The 16164-nt window shown below is 50.8% G+C and overlaps 4 protein-coding genes across 4 annotated transcripts; 2 read left to right on the forward strand and 2 right to left on the reverse strand.

Moving 5' to 3' along the window:
• Positions 1-760: 760 nt before the first annotated feature.
• Positions 761-5844, forward strand: PENARI_c007G07117 (uncharacterized protein; the record flags this gene model as incomplete). The annotated part of the gene is made up of 12 exons (XM_022631014.1): positions 761-988; positions 1040-1780; positions 1861-2140; positions 2207-2440; positions 2498-3249; positions 3309-3471; positions 3535-3789; positions 3868-3894; positions 3948-4071; positions 4121-4308; positions 4380-5538; positions 5619-5844. 12 exons carry the CDS (start codon positions 761-763, stop codon positions 5842-5844), a joined length of 4377 nt encoding a protein of 1458 aa, XP_022489327.1.
• A 967-nt stretch (positions 5845-6811) lies between these two features.
• On the reverse strand, positions 6812-7166 carry PENARI_c007G08469 (uncharacterized protein; the record flags this gene model as incomplete). The annotated part of the gene is made up of 2 exons (XM_022631069.1): positions 6812-6977; positions 7135-7166. 2 exons carry the CDS (start codon positions 7164-7166, stop codon positions 6812-6814), a joined length of 198 nt encoding a protein of 65 aa, XP_022489286.1.
• Positions 7167-7494: 328 nt separating this feature from the next.
• On the forward strand, positions 7495-9003 carry PENARI_c007G11319 (universal stress protein; the record flags this gene model as incomplete). Its single annotated transcript, XM_022631211.1, has 3 exons — positions 7495-7811; positions 7864-8254; positions 8308-9003. 3 exons carry the CDS (start codon positions 7495-7497, stop codon positions 9001-9003), a joined length of 1404 nt encoding a protein of 467 aa, XP_022489260.1.
• A 1189-nt stretch (positions 9004-10192) lies between these two features.
• PENARI_c007G02675 (putative eukaryotic translation initiation factor subunit eIF-4F) lies at positions 10193-14853 on the reverse strand (the record flags this gene model as incomplete). Its single annotated transcript, XM_022630803.1, has 5 exons — positions 10193-10340; positions 10407-10792; positions 10843-10926; positions 10978-14121; positions 14239-14853. 5 exons carry the CDS (start codon positions 14851-14853, stop codon positions 10193-10195), a joined length of 4377 nt encoding a protein of 1458 aa, XP_022489044.1.
• Between the last annotated feature and the right edge of the window lie 1311 nt (positions 14854-16164).

Raw genomic sequence — 16164 nt, forward strand, 5'->3', positions numbered from 1 at the left:
TGGGAAGGAACGTTGGGCACAAACGCCTATAAGGCTACAGAGATTGAGCGAGTAATACGCCCATTGACTTTGTATTTTATATTGGTAACCTTTATCATGTAAAATAATGCAATATAGTCATGCACGAAATAAGGTGAGCTTACAAAATAGACTAAAATGCCTAACGTATAGGAGTTGATGGATCTTTTCCAACTCTCAAGAGAGCGGAGAGCCCAACAATGCACTATTTGGTGATACAAGGATTGTCATTGTCATGCGTGTGTCGTACAACTACAGATACCACTCTAAAGGAACTTGCCGGGCGTTGTACAGAAATATTGTGTGATCGCCGTTGCATGCAGTAGACTCCACTTATTATTGGCTTGGCGAGCAGCTCAGCTACATGCACGTACATGTAGGTTCATGTTGTGTTAAGTTACCCTCAAGGCATGTACGATGCAGGACAAGCTCCAGCGTCAATGTTCTTCGCGTAGGATGAAGTAGTCGAACAAATCAACACTCACCGCTCCGTAATGATAAGAGGTCAGGAGAAAACAAAGTCAATCTATCGTATTGACGAGACTAGAAATCACCTGGGAAAAGAAAAGAGGAACAGAGAAAGTGTATACTATACGGAGTAGCTGAGTCCTGGACAAACAAGGGGGTCACCTGACCCTCCAACACGTAGCACTCTCACATGTTGCCTTGTACTGTTTACTTCCCAGCAAGTGTCTAATCAGCGCAAGAGACCGAGTTATTGGTCTGGACCGCTTGTTTGGCGATGATTGAACATTTCAGCAAATCCAAATGTCTACCGGATAGCGACAAGATATTCGGTCCACGTGTGGCTATTGATTGTCGAGACTTTGACTTCACATTCTTGTTTGAAGATGCAATTCTGATACTTCTACCTGCTTTGATATTCTTACTGCTCATCCCGGTTCGGATTCGACAAGTTATCCAACACCCGGTCCAGCGGCTCTTCCATAGGTTGGGAGTCTGCAAGATTGTGAGCATCAACCACAAGGCAGCATTCCAATTGCTGATACCCCGTCGCTAGGTGTTTTTGGTTACCTTGTGCATTTTACAAATCGTGTATACTATTTTCGGAAATCGGAATGAACTGTTGCACACCTCAATATCCACCGCTGCAGGAGTCACCAGTACAATCGCCATAGCTGGAGCTGCGCTGGTGTCGTTTCTAGACGCGCAACGCTCCATCAAACCTTCTTCGCTTCTTGAACTTTACTATGCCGCTCTTGTGATTACCTATCTTCCGCGATTACGTTCACTCTGGCTTAGTCCCAGTCCTGACTTTGACTTTCTACGAAATCTGTGGACAGCAAGCTACATTCTGACTGTCTTGCTTGCCATTCTGGAATCATGTGGAGGGCAAATTCACTTCTCTGGGTCGCTAGAGTCAAAAGGCCCCAGGGAAGAAATCCTTGGATTCTGGGCCCGAAGTCTCTTTGTCTGGATCTTGCCTACTTTGAGACGGGGTTACTCCAACACACTTGACGTTCCAGGTCTCCCCCAACTAGACCCTTCTCTCGGAGGCGAAAAAGCTCACATTCACCTTCAAAAGGCTTGGAGTGATTGCAGACTCCGCTATCGACTTTTGAAAGCCATATTCGTTGCCTATGCTCGGGATATCCTCATATGTATCCCGCCACGTTTAGTTCTCGGTGGCTTTACATTCTGCCAACCGTTTCTCATACAGGCCGCTATTAAATTGTCAGAGCAACGGGCTTCGCCACCCATCAAGGATTATGGCAGAGCGCTTGTGGGAGCGTTCGTGTTGGTATATCTCGGGATGGCTGCAAGTTCTGCCAAAATCCGATTGCCAAAAGATCTGGGCTTTTGCTAATCTGTTGAAATTAGGTATCAAAGGCAGTATACGCACGATTGGTCAATCGTGTCATGGGTATGACACGAGCTGGCCTCATGTCCATGATTTACCATTGCACTTTAAAACTGAACAAGAACAAGCTTGGTGACTCGCAGGCCGTCACGCTGATCGGAACCGATGTGGAGCGCATATGTAACAGCTTACAAGCCTTCCATGAATGCTGGGTCTCTGTCATCGAAGTTACCTTGGCTGTTTATCTTTTGGAGCGACAGGTTGGCCTGACTTGTGTGGTGCCCACAGTTGTCTCTCTAAGTTCGTGCACGATATTAAAACGAGTCGTCACAAATTGCACGCTAACCGGTTTCACAAAATAAATAGTTTGCGTGCTGGGTACTATGCCTATTTCTAAACACATCGTTCCCGCACAGAAGCAATGGGTCGTTCGAGTCCAACGGCGAATAACGACCACTCTAACGATGCTCGCCAACATGAAGTCGATTAAAATGCTTGGACTGACAGGGACTCTCGATACGATAGTTTCCCATCTTCGAGAAGTGGAGTTGAAGACATCGGAGGTCTTCCGAAAGCTGCTGATATGCACTGTCACACTTTGTAAGTCCACACCACCGAGCAAGATATAAGACGATTTTAACAGTTGGGGGAGTATAGCAAACCTGCCGGCAGATTTTGCTCCATACGCGACATTCCTGGTATACACAATTGTCTCCGTCAAAACGCATGACAGCTCGCTACTCGTTGCCCGAGCTTTCACATCATTATCTTTAATATCTATCCTGACCAGCCATCTACTTACGTTCATCCAATCTTTGCCCCAGTTTGCGCAATGCTTGGGATGTCTGAGCAGAATTGAAACCTACCTTTGCCAAGTCGATCGAAACCCAGAAGCAGACAATGAGACAACCGAGAAAATTATGAGCCATTTACACCAAGTGGTTTCGCCGAAAGCATTCGATCCTTCAGTTGCACCAGAAGAAACCCAATCTGACAACAGCGTTCTCCTGTCAATGGAAAACGTCGACATTGCTTGGTCGCTGGAGTCTGACTCCATCTTACGGGACCTCAACCTGACCATTACCAAGGGAATCACGGTTATAGTTGGCCCGTCCGGCTCTGGCAAGTCCGCACTTATTGAAAGCATCATGGGTGGCACTGCGGTTCTGAAGGGTGTCATCAACATGCCACTTTGCGCTGTGGGATACTGTGCAGAAACGCCCTGGATCCTTAACGACACTATCAGGCACAATATCATCGGCGTAAAAGGCCAAATTGACCAGAAATGGTATACAAGATGTCTTGAAATGGCTGCGCTCACGCACGATCTCGAAGCATTGCCTGCAGGCGATTTGCACCTGGCGGGTAGCAACGGTAATTCCCTAAGTGGTGGGCAGAAAAAGCGAGTGGTAAGCAGATTGATAGAGAGCTCAAGAGTGAAGTCATCTAACTGTTCTCCGTCACCTAGGCCCTTGCTCGAGCTCTTTATTCCTGGTCACCGCTGCTAATCCTAGATGATGCCTGGAGTGGCTTGGATTCGAAGAATGCAAGACTTGTTGAAGACAGCCTGTTTGGAGTGAATGGCTATTGTCGACAAGCAGGCGTTTCTGTCATACTGACTGCTCATACTGGTATGATTCTCTTTTCTCGAATGGGAGCGTTTCCTCCGTGCAGCCCATGTTAATAATGTTCAGTGCCTCCATTTGCCGAACAGGTGATTGTTCTCCAAGGAGGGACAGTTTTCGACTCGGGATTCTACACGGATGTGATATCGCAAGCCCCGGAACTTGCTAGCAGGCTGCCTTCAGACATGGCTGAGGGCATGGAGCTTATAAGAGATGGCGGTGGGGCGGCGATGAAAAATATACCGCTAACAGCTGACGCTAAGCCCAACCAGCCTGCGTTGGCATGCCGAGCGGTTGACCGAGAAGATATTTCCTGGCGCAGTGGTACCTGGAGCACGCATCGGTACTATATCAGCCGAGCAGGCCGATGGAAAATCGCTTTTTTTCTGTTTTCCTGTCTAGCCAGCGCTCTCTTCGCTAACATTGTTAGTAAGTCAAGTGTTTTTCCTCTGCTGAAGTTGAAGTGAGCTTACATCCTTTAGTGCTTTGGATCCAGTGGTGGTCTGAAGCGAATGCCAAGAGCCCGAATTCAAGACCAGGGTATTATCTAGGAGTTTACACTGTTTTCGTTCTTTTGAACATAGGATTCTACATCGCCAGTTGCCAGTAGGTATTGCCGTTGAACGACTGGATGTCTAACACTGATACCAAACAGTTTACTCATCATCGGGATCATAAACAATACGGCCTCCGCATTGCACTCGGACCTTTTAAACACCACCCTGAACGCCCCATACGGCTTCTTTTCGATGACGGAAAGTGGCACAATAGTCAATCGATTCAGTCAGGACATGGATCTCATTGATATGAAACTCCCAATGTGTGCAATTGGTTTCACTGGAGGTATGTGACCTATTGAATCCCTTCGTCGTCAGCACTGCCTTCCTCTTAACTGCGATCTAACTCCTTATTAGCGGCCTCGCTCTGCCTAATCAAAGCGATACTCCTGTGTGTGGTTGGCAAATACTTTGCTGCCACAATACCTTTCCTCTTACTCGCCATTTGGCTCATCCAGCGGTACTACCTAAGAACATCAAGGCAGGTACGGCTTCTTGATATAGAAGCAAAATCACCCCTCTACACGCATTTCTCCGAAACGATCGCAGGGATCTCTACGATCAAGGCATATCGTTGGCAAAACCGGTTCCAGCAAACATGCGACGAACATATCAACAACGCCCAACGACCGTATTACACGCTCTTGTCAATTCAAGAGTGGCTGGCATGCATTCTCGATCTGGTGGTCGCTGTCATGGCCGTGATTCTAGTATCCATCACCACATTCTTCAGTGAAAAATTTACTCCCGCAGAGATCGGCGTCGGTTTGAATCTGGTTCTCACTTTCAATAGCGCGTTAGCACAGGCCATAACCTCATGGACACAACTCGAGACCTCCATGGGCGCAGTCGACCGCGTGCAGCAATTTCGGGACACAACTCCATCTGAGCACCGTCCATGGGGGAGACCAGCACCTCCACATGACTGGCCGAATCAGGGAGTCATTTTTTTTGATCGAGTCACTGCTTGTCACGGGTTCGCAAGCCTCTTTCCAGCCTCTTTCCAATCCAGGCACGGCGTCTTTTTGGTTGGCAGTACTGACCACATCACCTACAGTTCGAACATGCCCGCCGCCCTAAAAAATGTCAACCTTACGATCAAGTCGAATGAAAAGTTTGCGATCTGCGGTCCATCGGGGAGCGGCAAGACATCCCTGATTCTGACACTGCTTCAAATGATAGATGTCCAATCAGGGAGTATCTCTATCGATGGAATTGACCTGCTGAGCTTACAGCCCGGTGATGTGCGCTCGAGGATCAATGTCATTCCACAAGATCCGTTCTTCTTCCCAGGCACCGTAAGACATAACCTGAGTCCCACCGCAACCACCCCAGATACGATGATCGAGTCCGCCCTGCAAAGAGTCGGCCTCTGGGAGAAAATTTCCCATAATGGCGGCTTGGGAGCAAATCTCCAGCCCACGAGTTGGTCAGCTGGAGAAAAGCAGTTATTGGCACTGGCACGATCGTTGGCATCAGACAGTCAGATTGTCGTTCTGGATGAAGCGACAAGTTCGTAAGTTCTCTCCTTTCCATATTTTCTTATTCGGTGCGTTTGGCTTTGGCCTACTGTAGCTAATAGTTGGGCATATTCAGTGTCGATGCAGCCACCGAAAAGGCGATGCAGGAAGTAATAGATCAGGAGCTTTCCAATCGGACTATCATCACTATTGTACATCGGTTCGGCTATGTCCATCGTTTTGACCGCGTCGCTGTGCTCCAGGGGGGCGAGCTTGTTGAATGCGATACTCCAAAAGCTCTACTTTCCAAGGATTCAATATTCAGAGGTCTCTATACTGCCTCGCTGGAGCAGCCTCCATAATGGGCACCTTCTGTTTAAGTATGAGCATCTCTTTGAGTGTCAAGAAAATCTTCAGGATAATTTACCATCGACGTCGGGAATCTCAGTTTGTCGTGTGACCGTCCCGAGGAGAGCGGCAAGCGGGTGGGCCCGGGGCTCTTATAGCTGCATTGACGAATAACAAGAGGGGGAAAGAAAAACAGTACCAAGAATAACAATTTACAGCATGTTTCTTACATTGCAACTACACGCCTAGAAGTTTGGCGGTGCTAGACGGTTCACCGTTTTCCCGTTCATGATAACCAGACCCTATCTTGGCACTTCGTTGCTTGCGGCTGAGATATACCTTGTCACACGTATGGATTCGTATGACATTTAACTTAATTGTTGTTTCGAATAAAGACTATAGGTTATATTTTCCCCCCTGTCATTATCAGTAGCTTTAATCTGACATCCAGTTTCTCGGAATAGAACGCCTTATCTGTAAGTTGGTGTCAATTGCTAACCTAATAGACATTCAAAAATGTCCGAAGCTCCCTACTTCTCAAAGCCCCCCGTCTAACCATTGTGTCAAGGACATGGCAAATAGAGATGAATTGTCTTTATCTCCGAGCCTGGCGTCGACTTTAAAGGTCCACATACCGCTCTTCAAAAACATTGAAGGAATCTGGAAATCTAGCAATATATCCCCGCGGCCGCTACTAGGTAGGTAGTCAACCTGAGCGCCCGTGGAATCGCGAATGATAAAATGGGCTAACTCATTAATGAGAACAGTTTTTAACGGCATTGTAAGGGACTCTGGTTCTACGTAGCTACCGTCTCGGTAGACAGCAGAGCTGCTCACAGAGAGGGTTGCATCAATAAGGCCCTTATCAGAGTCCTAGTCCCTTCGTTTTGGATTCATATAGATGGCCACGTAGGTAGACAAAAAAGACACGGTCGCTTTAGGATGTCAGGACGTTTAAGGGGGCATATTAAGGAGGGGATCTTACGCAAGAATAGGCGTCGGGGCAATCTCAAGGAACTCGATGTTAAATAGCTGGTCTTCTTTTGGCACGGTATCATATATAGCATCGTTGTGGCCGAAGACCTTGTCTTCTTTGACCATGACGTTCACGCCGATGGGAGGCTTTTGCTGTACGGGTTTGGCGATGCTAAGAACAGCTAGGTGTGGCAACACAAAGAGACAGCTAGCGTGAGATATTCCACTTTCATCATCTATCGGTGTTGTGGATGGGATTGAAGATGAATTTGTGTGAGAGTGGGAAAGTAATCAGGCAGGTGCTGGCGTTATGTCAAGTGACTGCTTACGATGCTCCCAAGGTTGTCAACAATTGAACCATTGGAGGCATCCATACTATAATCACGTGACATCTCGTGATCTAATGGCTTGTATAATAAGCCATTACCTCAGCTAACTAGTTAACTAAGCTTATTGCCTATCGATAAGCGGTCACCGCCCTGACCCCTCGCTGCATCGGGATGCGTCACTGCTACCTCGTGACCAATACCCTATATACCATTCCCCAACCAAAACATGACCGGGCGACCTGTGGAATCTTGAACTACATGCCCGAGATGCTTCGCTAAACCCTACACTCCCACCCTCACCACCCACGGGAGAACAACCAACACACCCTCTCCGGATCATTCGCAGTTACCTCAATCAACATGTCTGCACCAGCTTCCCCCGAACTCTCCTTCGACTCTGATGACCGCCCAGAATCCAGGGATCATACGACAAAAACCACATCTTCCGGCCACACCCGCAATGCCAGTGACAAATCCCGAGACTACAGTCCCCGGCGACGATCGATCCAGTTTAGCGTCGGAGCCGCGGAAGCTCAGCTGCCGGCTCGGAAGTCGAGTTTAAGGGAAAAGCGACTGTCTTATGGTGATACCCCGACTAGGGAGAGGGAGTTGGAAGAGAAGGACAGGGAATGCAAGGCCGCTCTTGCAAATCGCGGGCCGTCCCCGCCTCCGCCAAAGTATGTGTTTTCCAACCACATTCTCTAAATTACGCATACTGATCCACGGCAGGACATACGAGCGAGGCGTTTCGTTTGATACTTTTGATAATTTCGACGCGACCGACTTCTCCCTTACCTTGAACTACAAACACAAAGGCTACCAGAGCACGCGACGCAGCAGGACGTTTTTGTGTGGAACGGACCAGAATGATTACTCAGAGTTTGCGCTCGAATGGCTTATCGACGAGCTAGTGGATGATGGAGATGAGATTGTTTGTCTCCGGGCCGTGGAGAAAGATTCGCGCATAGCCAGTGACGTCGGCATCGAAGAGGGCAAATACCGACAGGAAGCAGAGAAGCTGTTTGAGCAGGTTATCCAGAAGAACAGCCAGGATGAGAAGGCCATCAGTCTGGTGCTGGAGCTTGCAGTCGGCAAGGTCGAAAGCATAATTCAGCGCATGGTAAGCTCCCCGAGAAGCTTGTTGAAACCTCAATCTGACGTGCTCTTTCCTAGATTCGCATATATGAACCTGCAATGCTCGTTGTTGGCACGCGCGGCCGCAATTTGAAAGGAGTGCACAGTCTCCTACCCGGTTCAGTCTCAAAATACTGTCTTCAACAATCGCCCATCCCCGTTATCGTCGTGCGTCCATCTCCGAAGCGCCAAAAGAAGAAACTCAAGCGCCGGGCAGACCCGACTCGCCGGAGTTATAACCATATCCTTGAATTGAGCGAGCAGCGCGGCAGTCGCATTTTTGACGCTAGCTCTAGCACCGAAAGCAGTACCTCGAAATTACCAGGCGAGGAGGCTGCCGTCGCCGAGGCTCTGGGTCTCCCCGCCTCTTACTCAAATGCGAATTCGCGGAGCTCACTGTCAGTCTCAGACCAGAGTAGTCTCAGCGTTGATGACTCGGACTCAGCTTATCCGGCACGAAATTCACTGGATGCCGTTGTCATGGGGAGTCCGGCAGAGAGCTCCCAGGAGAGCGTTGTTGCTGGTGATGAAGGCGGACAGAGCAACTCTTCTCCAGATGGAGCTGCGGATTTTTCTTTGCCTGTCGAGCAAGACGATTCAAATGATGATTCCTCGGCGGCCGAGACTGCAAAACCCAACGAGGTAGACGAGACCTCTGAGAGCAAGAACCCAGTATCCATTCCTGTCATTGAAGTGTCAAATGACAACGACAGAGACGCCGCGAAGGAATCTTGAAAACATGCATAGCCTGGCCTTTCCTTTATTATCCTTGTCCCCGTTCTGCTTATGCACCGGGAACCCTTTCATATATCACGATGCATACGAAACCCTACACGATAACTTTATGTAGTCTAGGTCTAGGTTTAGGTCTAGTCTATGGTCTGTGGTGGGAGAGATTGCTCTGGCTCTACTCTACTCTACCACCAATACAATGCACTCATTCTTAATGGCTGCCATGGCTGCACACTTTCTGTAATCTACAACTTCACTTACCTCTTTTGTCTCTATCTTCTATCTTTACCTGTCTCCCACGGAGAAAGTAACACAGTAGACATTACGGACGCAAAGAAACATTGTAGAACTGATAAAGGCCGAAGCATCCATTCAATCGCATCGTAGCTTTAGCTTAAGGCTCCGGGTATTGAGAAAGACAAGAGAAGAAAAGGAGAAGAAGAGGGTATGCAAAGAAAGGAGAGGGAAAAAAGAGACAAGGAAGTTCAAATATTGGCAATTCCTTCTCGTCTGATCATCACCACCACCACCACCACCACACCATCATCACATCTCCTATCTGTCCATCCTCACCAAGATATTTCATTTCTCCCCTCCTCAAGCAAAGCAAAGCACCCCCGAGACAATCGACAACCCCATTCAACCGGTCATGGCCATAGAACATGGAAAATCAACAGATATCAATCGACACGGTATAGATATAGAACGTTGTGTGTGCCCATTTGTGCCTACTTTTCAACATTCGACGTTCAGCATCAACATTCGTATTTCATCTTTCCCTCTCCTCTAACCTCCACTCCAGTCTTTTTATCTCGGGCCACTCTGTAAAGCGAAGCGAAGGAGAACAATAGAATAAAAGAGGAGACAAGAAACGAAGAAGGAAAAAAGAAGAGAACAGAGAAGGATAATAAAAAAGATGTCAAGATTGTACACTATGAAGAGGATTCGAATTGGGGGGAAACAGTCATAAGAAGGGGTTTAGTAAAAGAGAAACGATTCCCCGTTCGAAACCGACCAGTCGGGGAAAATGCAAATGGGGGCGACACTGTGTGTGGGAAGAGAGCACAGATTAAAACACAAAGAAGCGCAAGGGTGGATTTGGAAGCAAGATGGAATCACAAGAAAATGAGGAAATCTTTTGAGAAGAACCAAAATAATGGAAACGTTGATCATTACTCCTAAGGAAAACTTTCTATGCTGCGGACTCGCCATCCTTTGACGGGGTTTTTGAGGGGCGACGCTCAGCGGCCGCGGGCTGCGACTTGGTGAGCATGGGAGAGGTGGGGTTTGACGGCGGCGAGGTCGCCATGTTATCCCGGTCTTCGAGAGCGGCGAGAGCGCTAAGAGCTGGATATTAGCATGGGGTTGTTCCATAGGAGTTTGAGGGAAGGGGATAAGTTGCGTACCTGAAAGCGTTCATAGACGCGGTGTCCTTGTCTTCCTTCTTGCCGGCAGGAGGAGTGCCAGTGCGGCTGCTGGCGGCGCTGTCGTCGCTGCCGCGAACCAGATTGCCTCCGGGACCCAGGTTCTTGCGGCCGCTGTTGGTGCGCGAGCCTCCTGCTAGCAGGCTAGACGGACCGAATGACATTGGCTGGTTGGTGTTGCGAGTCGCGCGCAGACGGCGGAGATCATCGCTGCCGACCTTGCTGGAAGCGTAGTCGGGGGGAGGGGCTTGGTTGTTGTAGCTGAAGCCGCGGGCATCACCACGGCCCATTTGCATGCGGCCACCACCTCCACGGTTGCTGTTCTGGCGCTGGCGCTCAGCTTCGGCGGCTTGAGCGGCACGGGCAGCCTGTTTTGGTTAGATGTGGATACTATGGAAATGAAGTAGCGGATACTTACAGCCTCGCGAATCTCTTGAATGGTCTGGGGACCCTTGTCAGCCTCCTTGGAGTTCCAGCGCGCAGCACGGAGATCAATGATATCCTAGAAAGTGAATTAGTTTCTGAACGACACCATAGCTGGGAAGATACTTACCAGTAGCATGAATCTGAGACGGCTGGGCAGGTTAGGAGTCTCAACCATGAGGTTGATGCGAGCAAAGTAAGCATCCATCATGGCTGGGCCCTTCTCGGAAGCATCGAGACTGGCACCAATGGTGCGGAGCAGACTGGTCAAACTCTCAACCTCCGCCTCATCGGGAATACCTTCGTAGTCGACAAGCTTCTTAACACACTCGTGCATAATACGCTCTGTCAACATGCCGAGCTTGTAAAGCTCACCAATGAACTTGACGAGACCAAGACCACGACGCTTGGCGGCAGCGGCCACGTAGTACTCGTCAGACATCATAGCAATCTCCTCAGTAACACCCTCGGGCTTGGGGGGCAGGTTGATCTTCCAACCACGCTCGAACTCCTCTTGACAACGGTTGAGCAGGTACTTGCGGAAGAGACTGCCACCAGCAACGACGTTGCCGGCCTTGTCGCGAATGTTCTCATCCTTGATCTCGGCGCTCATACTCTCGAGCATGCTCTTACAGAACTTGGCGTACATCGGGGCCCAGTGGGCCTCGTCAGTAGCCTTCTCGAAGGTGAGCTGAATGACCTGGCGCAAAGTGCGGCCATCAGACTCGTCCTTGGACTGTGAAACAATTTCGAGGATCTGGCCGGCGATACGATCGAACTTCTCGGGGGTCATCTTGTTGAGAGCAGCCTTGACCTTACGCTGCACAACGTCGGGAGCCAAGTAGCCCTCGCCACCAGGGGCAGGACCAGCAGCAGACTGTCCGACACTGCGAGGCTTCCAACCGGACGCGGAAGTAGTGATGGCCTTGAGGTCCATACCAGCGGTAAGAGGCATGGTCTTGTTCTGTTCGTGTTCACTCTTGCCACCGTGCTTGGGGCCGGCCTTGCTGCCTTGGCGAGGACCCTTGCTGTTGTTGCTACCACGAGGAGGCACACCACTGCCAGTGCGAATGCTTCCGGGGCCGTTGAGGCCAGGACGAGAGCCAGGGAAGGGACCGAAGTTTGATGATCCGCGGCCACCCATTCCGGAGCCGCCCATGGGGGGCATACCACCAGGTCTGGGGACAGTTCCGAAGGTACCCATAGGGAAGTTACCAAGGCCGCCGCGCGAGTTAGCACGGCTACCGCCCATGCTGGGAGTGCGAGCGGACTGAGGCCGGGAAGAGGCATCATTGTCACCGACTGTTTCACGAATGCGCAAGTCCCAGTCGACGGAGATCTTGTCCTTGAAGATAGCCTGGAACTGAATCAAGAAGTCCCGGTCGTAGTGGAAGCGACGGCCAGCGGGAGAAGCAGCATTCAGAGCAGGGTTTGGAGGAGTAATGGATGGAGGGTAGGTAACCTTGCTGAGGTCATCCAGGAACTTGGCGTTCTGCAGAGACTTCATACCAGGGGTGGGCTGCAGGGGCTCAGTGGGCTTTGGGGTATCAAGCTTGAGACCAGCAGGCTTCTTAGCACCGGTAGGCTTAGCCGGGGGACCCATGTCAGAGACAGGGGTGACAGCACCGCTGTCGGCAGGAGTGGATGACTCGGTAGCACCATATCCACCCTTCTTGAGCGATGCGAACGCGTCCTTGTCACCAGATTCGCTTTCTCCCTGGGCGCGAGCGTTTTCACGGGCAATCTCACGAGCCTCGGCCTCAGCCTCAGCCTTCTTCATGTTAGCCTCGTAGTTCTCACGCTCTTCACGCTCCTTGCGCTCAGCTTCGTCCTTCTTGGCCTGCTTGGCACGGTAGTATTCTTCCTCAGCAGCACGCTCCTTGGCCTCGATTTCAGCCATCTCGCGCTCAATAGCATCGAAGTCGATTTCGTCGTCATCGGCGGGAGCGGGAACAGGGGCAGGGGCAGAGGTAGGAGCGGGGGTCTCCTTGGGCTCTTCAGGAGCAGCCTTGTCCTTGATGCTGAGGTCCTCGACGGCGGCGCGAACAGCCTCGGTCTCGTCCTCCTTCTTGGGCTTGGACTCGGCTTCGGTGGTCTTGCGGGCAGCCTCGTCGGCCAGACGCTTCTGATCAGCCTCATCCTGCTGGATCTTCAGACGAACGGCATTCTTCAACTCCTGCTTCTTCTCCTCATCGGTCTTGGCGGCGTTGGCCTTGCTGTCGGAACGGTTGTGCTCAGTGGCGCTGGCAGTTCGCGGGGGAGGAGTAGCTGTGGGAGGGGGAGTGAATTTCACAGGAGAAGGAGTGGCACGTGCGGGGGATGCAGGGTTCTTTTCGAAGGTCTTGACAACACCACTGCCAGGGTCTTTAATGACAATGGGGCTCTTCTTGGCGGGAATAATGAAGTGAGGCTTGGGAGCGGGGCTGTTCGAGGTACGGCTGGCGTTATGGGAGTGGCCAGAAGCAGCGGGACCGGTGGGTGCCGAGTTGTGGCCGCTGAGACTCGATCCTGGACGGTCAGTAGACATAGATGGCTCACGCGAGAGAGCAGGCGCCTGGGGACCCCCAGGGAATTGGGAGCCCATCGGGTTCGGGAACTGTGCTTGAGGGTTGAAGGGCATGCCGGGACGAGGTTGCGGCGATGGGGGCATGTAGAATCCCTGGCTATAGTAAAAGTTGGGGTCGTACGAGCCTGGGTAAGTCTTCATCATTGTTAGAATCTGTTCAAACTGGCCGCTTTCTGGTGCAAGATCCACGGGGAAATCCGGGGTGAAGGGTTTGTTTTGTTTCTTTTTTTGGTGATTGCCACGCCGGGCGGGAGGTTGGGAGGAATTGAAAGCAGAATAAGAAGGGGGTCTCACAGCTTGAGGGCCAATGTGTTGGCCGTAACCGTAGGCGCCGGGAGGCATCTGGCCATGGGCCATGGGGACCTGGTTCATTTGGGGAGTGGTAGGGTTGACGTTGGCCAGGGCAGGGCTGCGGTTGGCTTGGTGCGGTGAGTTGGGATAACCCATAGGGCGACCTTGGTTGGGGCCATGGAACTGAGGGCCCATGTTAGGACCGCCGCGAGGCTGATTGGGAGTCTGGCGGAAACCGGGGTTAGGCGAGTAGGGAATCTGTGGTCCCTGGTAGCCAGACTGGGAGTATCCACGACCGCGGCCGCCTTGGTGGGGATAGCCAGAGCGTCCAGGGGCGTTGCCCATGTTGCTCATATCGCTGTGGGTGGATTGAGACGACTCGCGACGCAGGTGTTGGGGACCGTGAGCGAGGGATGTCTGTCAAAATTGGAAATGTGAGCAAACGGATCGGACCTTAGGTTTAGAAAAGTGGCGCACGTATAATACGCCACATATCATGTGCGAGGTCAGAAAAAAAAATACAGCAATACTTACGTTGGCATCGCCCGATTCTCCAAAGCTACCGAAATTAGGTACGTTTCCTTGCGCCTGGTATGTCGATGGGGGAGGACGGCCTCCGCTGGATGCAGGCTGGGGAATGGGAGATGGCGAAGTCTGAGGAGAGGTCACACGAGGGTTCGCAGAGGGAGCACTCAGGCCAGCCTGGGCCGGGTTGGATGCAGGCACGGCGGGAGCGCCCATGTTGGGGGAGCTCTGCTGGTTTGCGAATCCGAACTGAAGGCTGTTGGGACGACTAGCGGCGCCGTTGGGCATGTATCCGGAGGTACCGGCGGATGAGATGGTCACAGAGGGCTTGCGAGAGTGATCGCCCTGGGAAGCCGGAGCAGTCGGGGCGCCATTGACAATGGTCACGCCCGAAGCCTGTTGGTTTTGCATGGGTTTGCCGTTCACAGGAGAGACGGAAGTCGACTTCCCATGTTGCGCGGAACCGCCCACGGTGGCTGGAGCGGCGGATGAATCCGTCGCGGACTTCTTCGTTGCGTTGGCGTAGGACTTGGGCGCCTGGGTGGACGCAGGGGTTGCGGGCTGGGTCGAAGCGGAGGTCGCGGTGCTCTGTGCTTGTCCCGACTGAGGAGGGTTCGAGGTCATTAGACAGGTGGTGTCCTTAACGCGCGAAGGGAGCGAGGTATTTTCGAGGGAGGAGACGAGGTGATGTCAAGGCGCGGAACGTGACAAGGCCACATCCAAACCTGGAATGTCTGCACACACAGTCAAAGGGATGAAATCGTAAAAAAAATAGGGATGAAAGATCCCAGATGCAATGAAGACCAGGTACGCAGCAAATGAAGCAGCGTTTTGGTCGACAAGGCGGGTAGTTGATGATTTGATTTTTCTCAAATGGGTGGGTGAAGGGAAAAAGTCGTTTCGGTGGAAAAAAAAATTCGGGGTTTGTGGAGGAAAACGAAAGGGTAGAGATCGCGTCTACGAACGAGTCAGGCTCAACTCACCTCAAAGTAACGTTCTTAATCTATGATTCTCGAGAGAATCAATACGTAGTATTGTAGTTAAAAAGTATTGTTGAATTCAGAGAGTCGAGGGGAGGATTCTGGGTATCTAGTTCCGCCACCATGACATCGCCTATACAAAGAGATCAAGTCGCGAGGAAATGACGGAACAATATGACTCAGGGGGAACCTGAATGTGCAGAGCAATACTAGTCTCGAATGTTCAAGGTTCTATTGTACTATTTTGTTCAATACACATACTTAAGACTCCTTTATACGTTCACATTGGTACTTTTGTCCTTATGGTTTCTATTGTGGGATGTGCTTTCAATAGCATTTCGTAACCTCACTTCCATAACATCTTTATAGACTGTTCTATACTCGAATCCCACGGGAGTATTCATACTCATTTAGCGGAGCAGTGAATGGCCAGAACCTGCCACATTTTAAGCATCACGCCCAACCATGTCTTGGCGGCACGTGATCCATACATCTCGACCTCTTTAAGTTGATGCGAGGGACGTGACTCACTGCGTTAATTAGTGCTTATTCTCCGATGAGATCATGAGGCTCATCCTGGCAGCATCATCCAGTGGGCACTGATGATCAGTGTGGTACAGTATCTCTCTACTCTTCATATAGTGCCACATGAGGATATCCATCAAGAATGGAACCATGGTAATAAACAGCTGAAGTATGTCACGGTGGCACTATTCTCTTGTTCATATAATGATAGTTTCAAAACAGACGGCCTGGAGACATATGAATGGTCATTAGCTAGCAACGCTTATTACTCATACGGAAAAGTAGCTCTTGGTAGTAGTATCGAAACAGTCACAGCTCTCTGCGTTTAAAAATACCCCTGGAACTTGTCATCCCCTTCGCATTGCCTCCGTGGCAGAGGCAAGGATAACTAGTATCATGTGACGATCGGTTGATACTAGAGACCAGAAAC

This window comes from Penicillium arizonense (assembly GCF_001773325.1).
Source record: "Penicillium arizonense strain CBS 141311 chromosome Unknown PENARI_contig007, whole genome shotgun sequence".
Taxonomy (NCBI): domain Eukaryota; kingdom Fungi; phylum Ascomycota; class Eurotiomycetes; order Eurotiales; family Aspergillaceae; genus Penicillium; species Penicillium arizonense.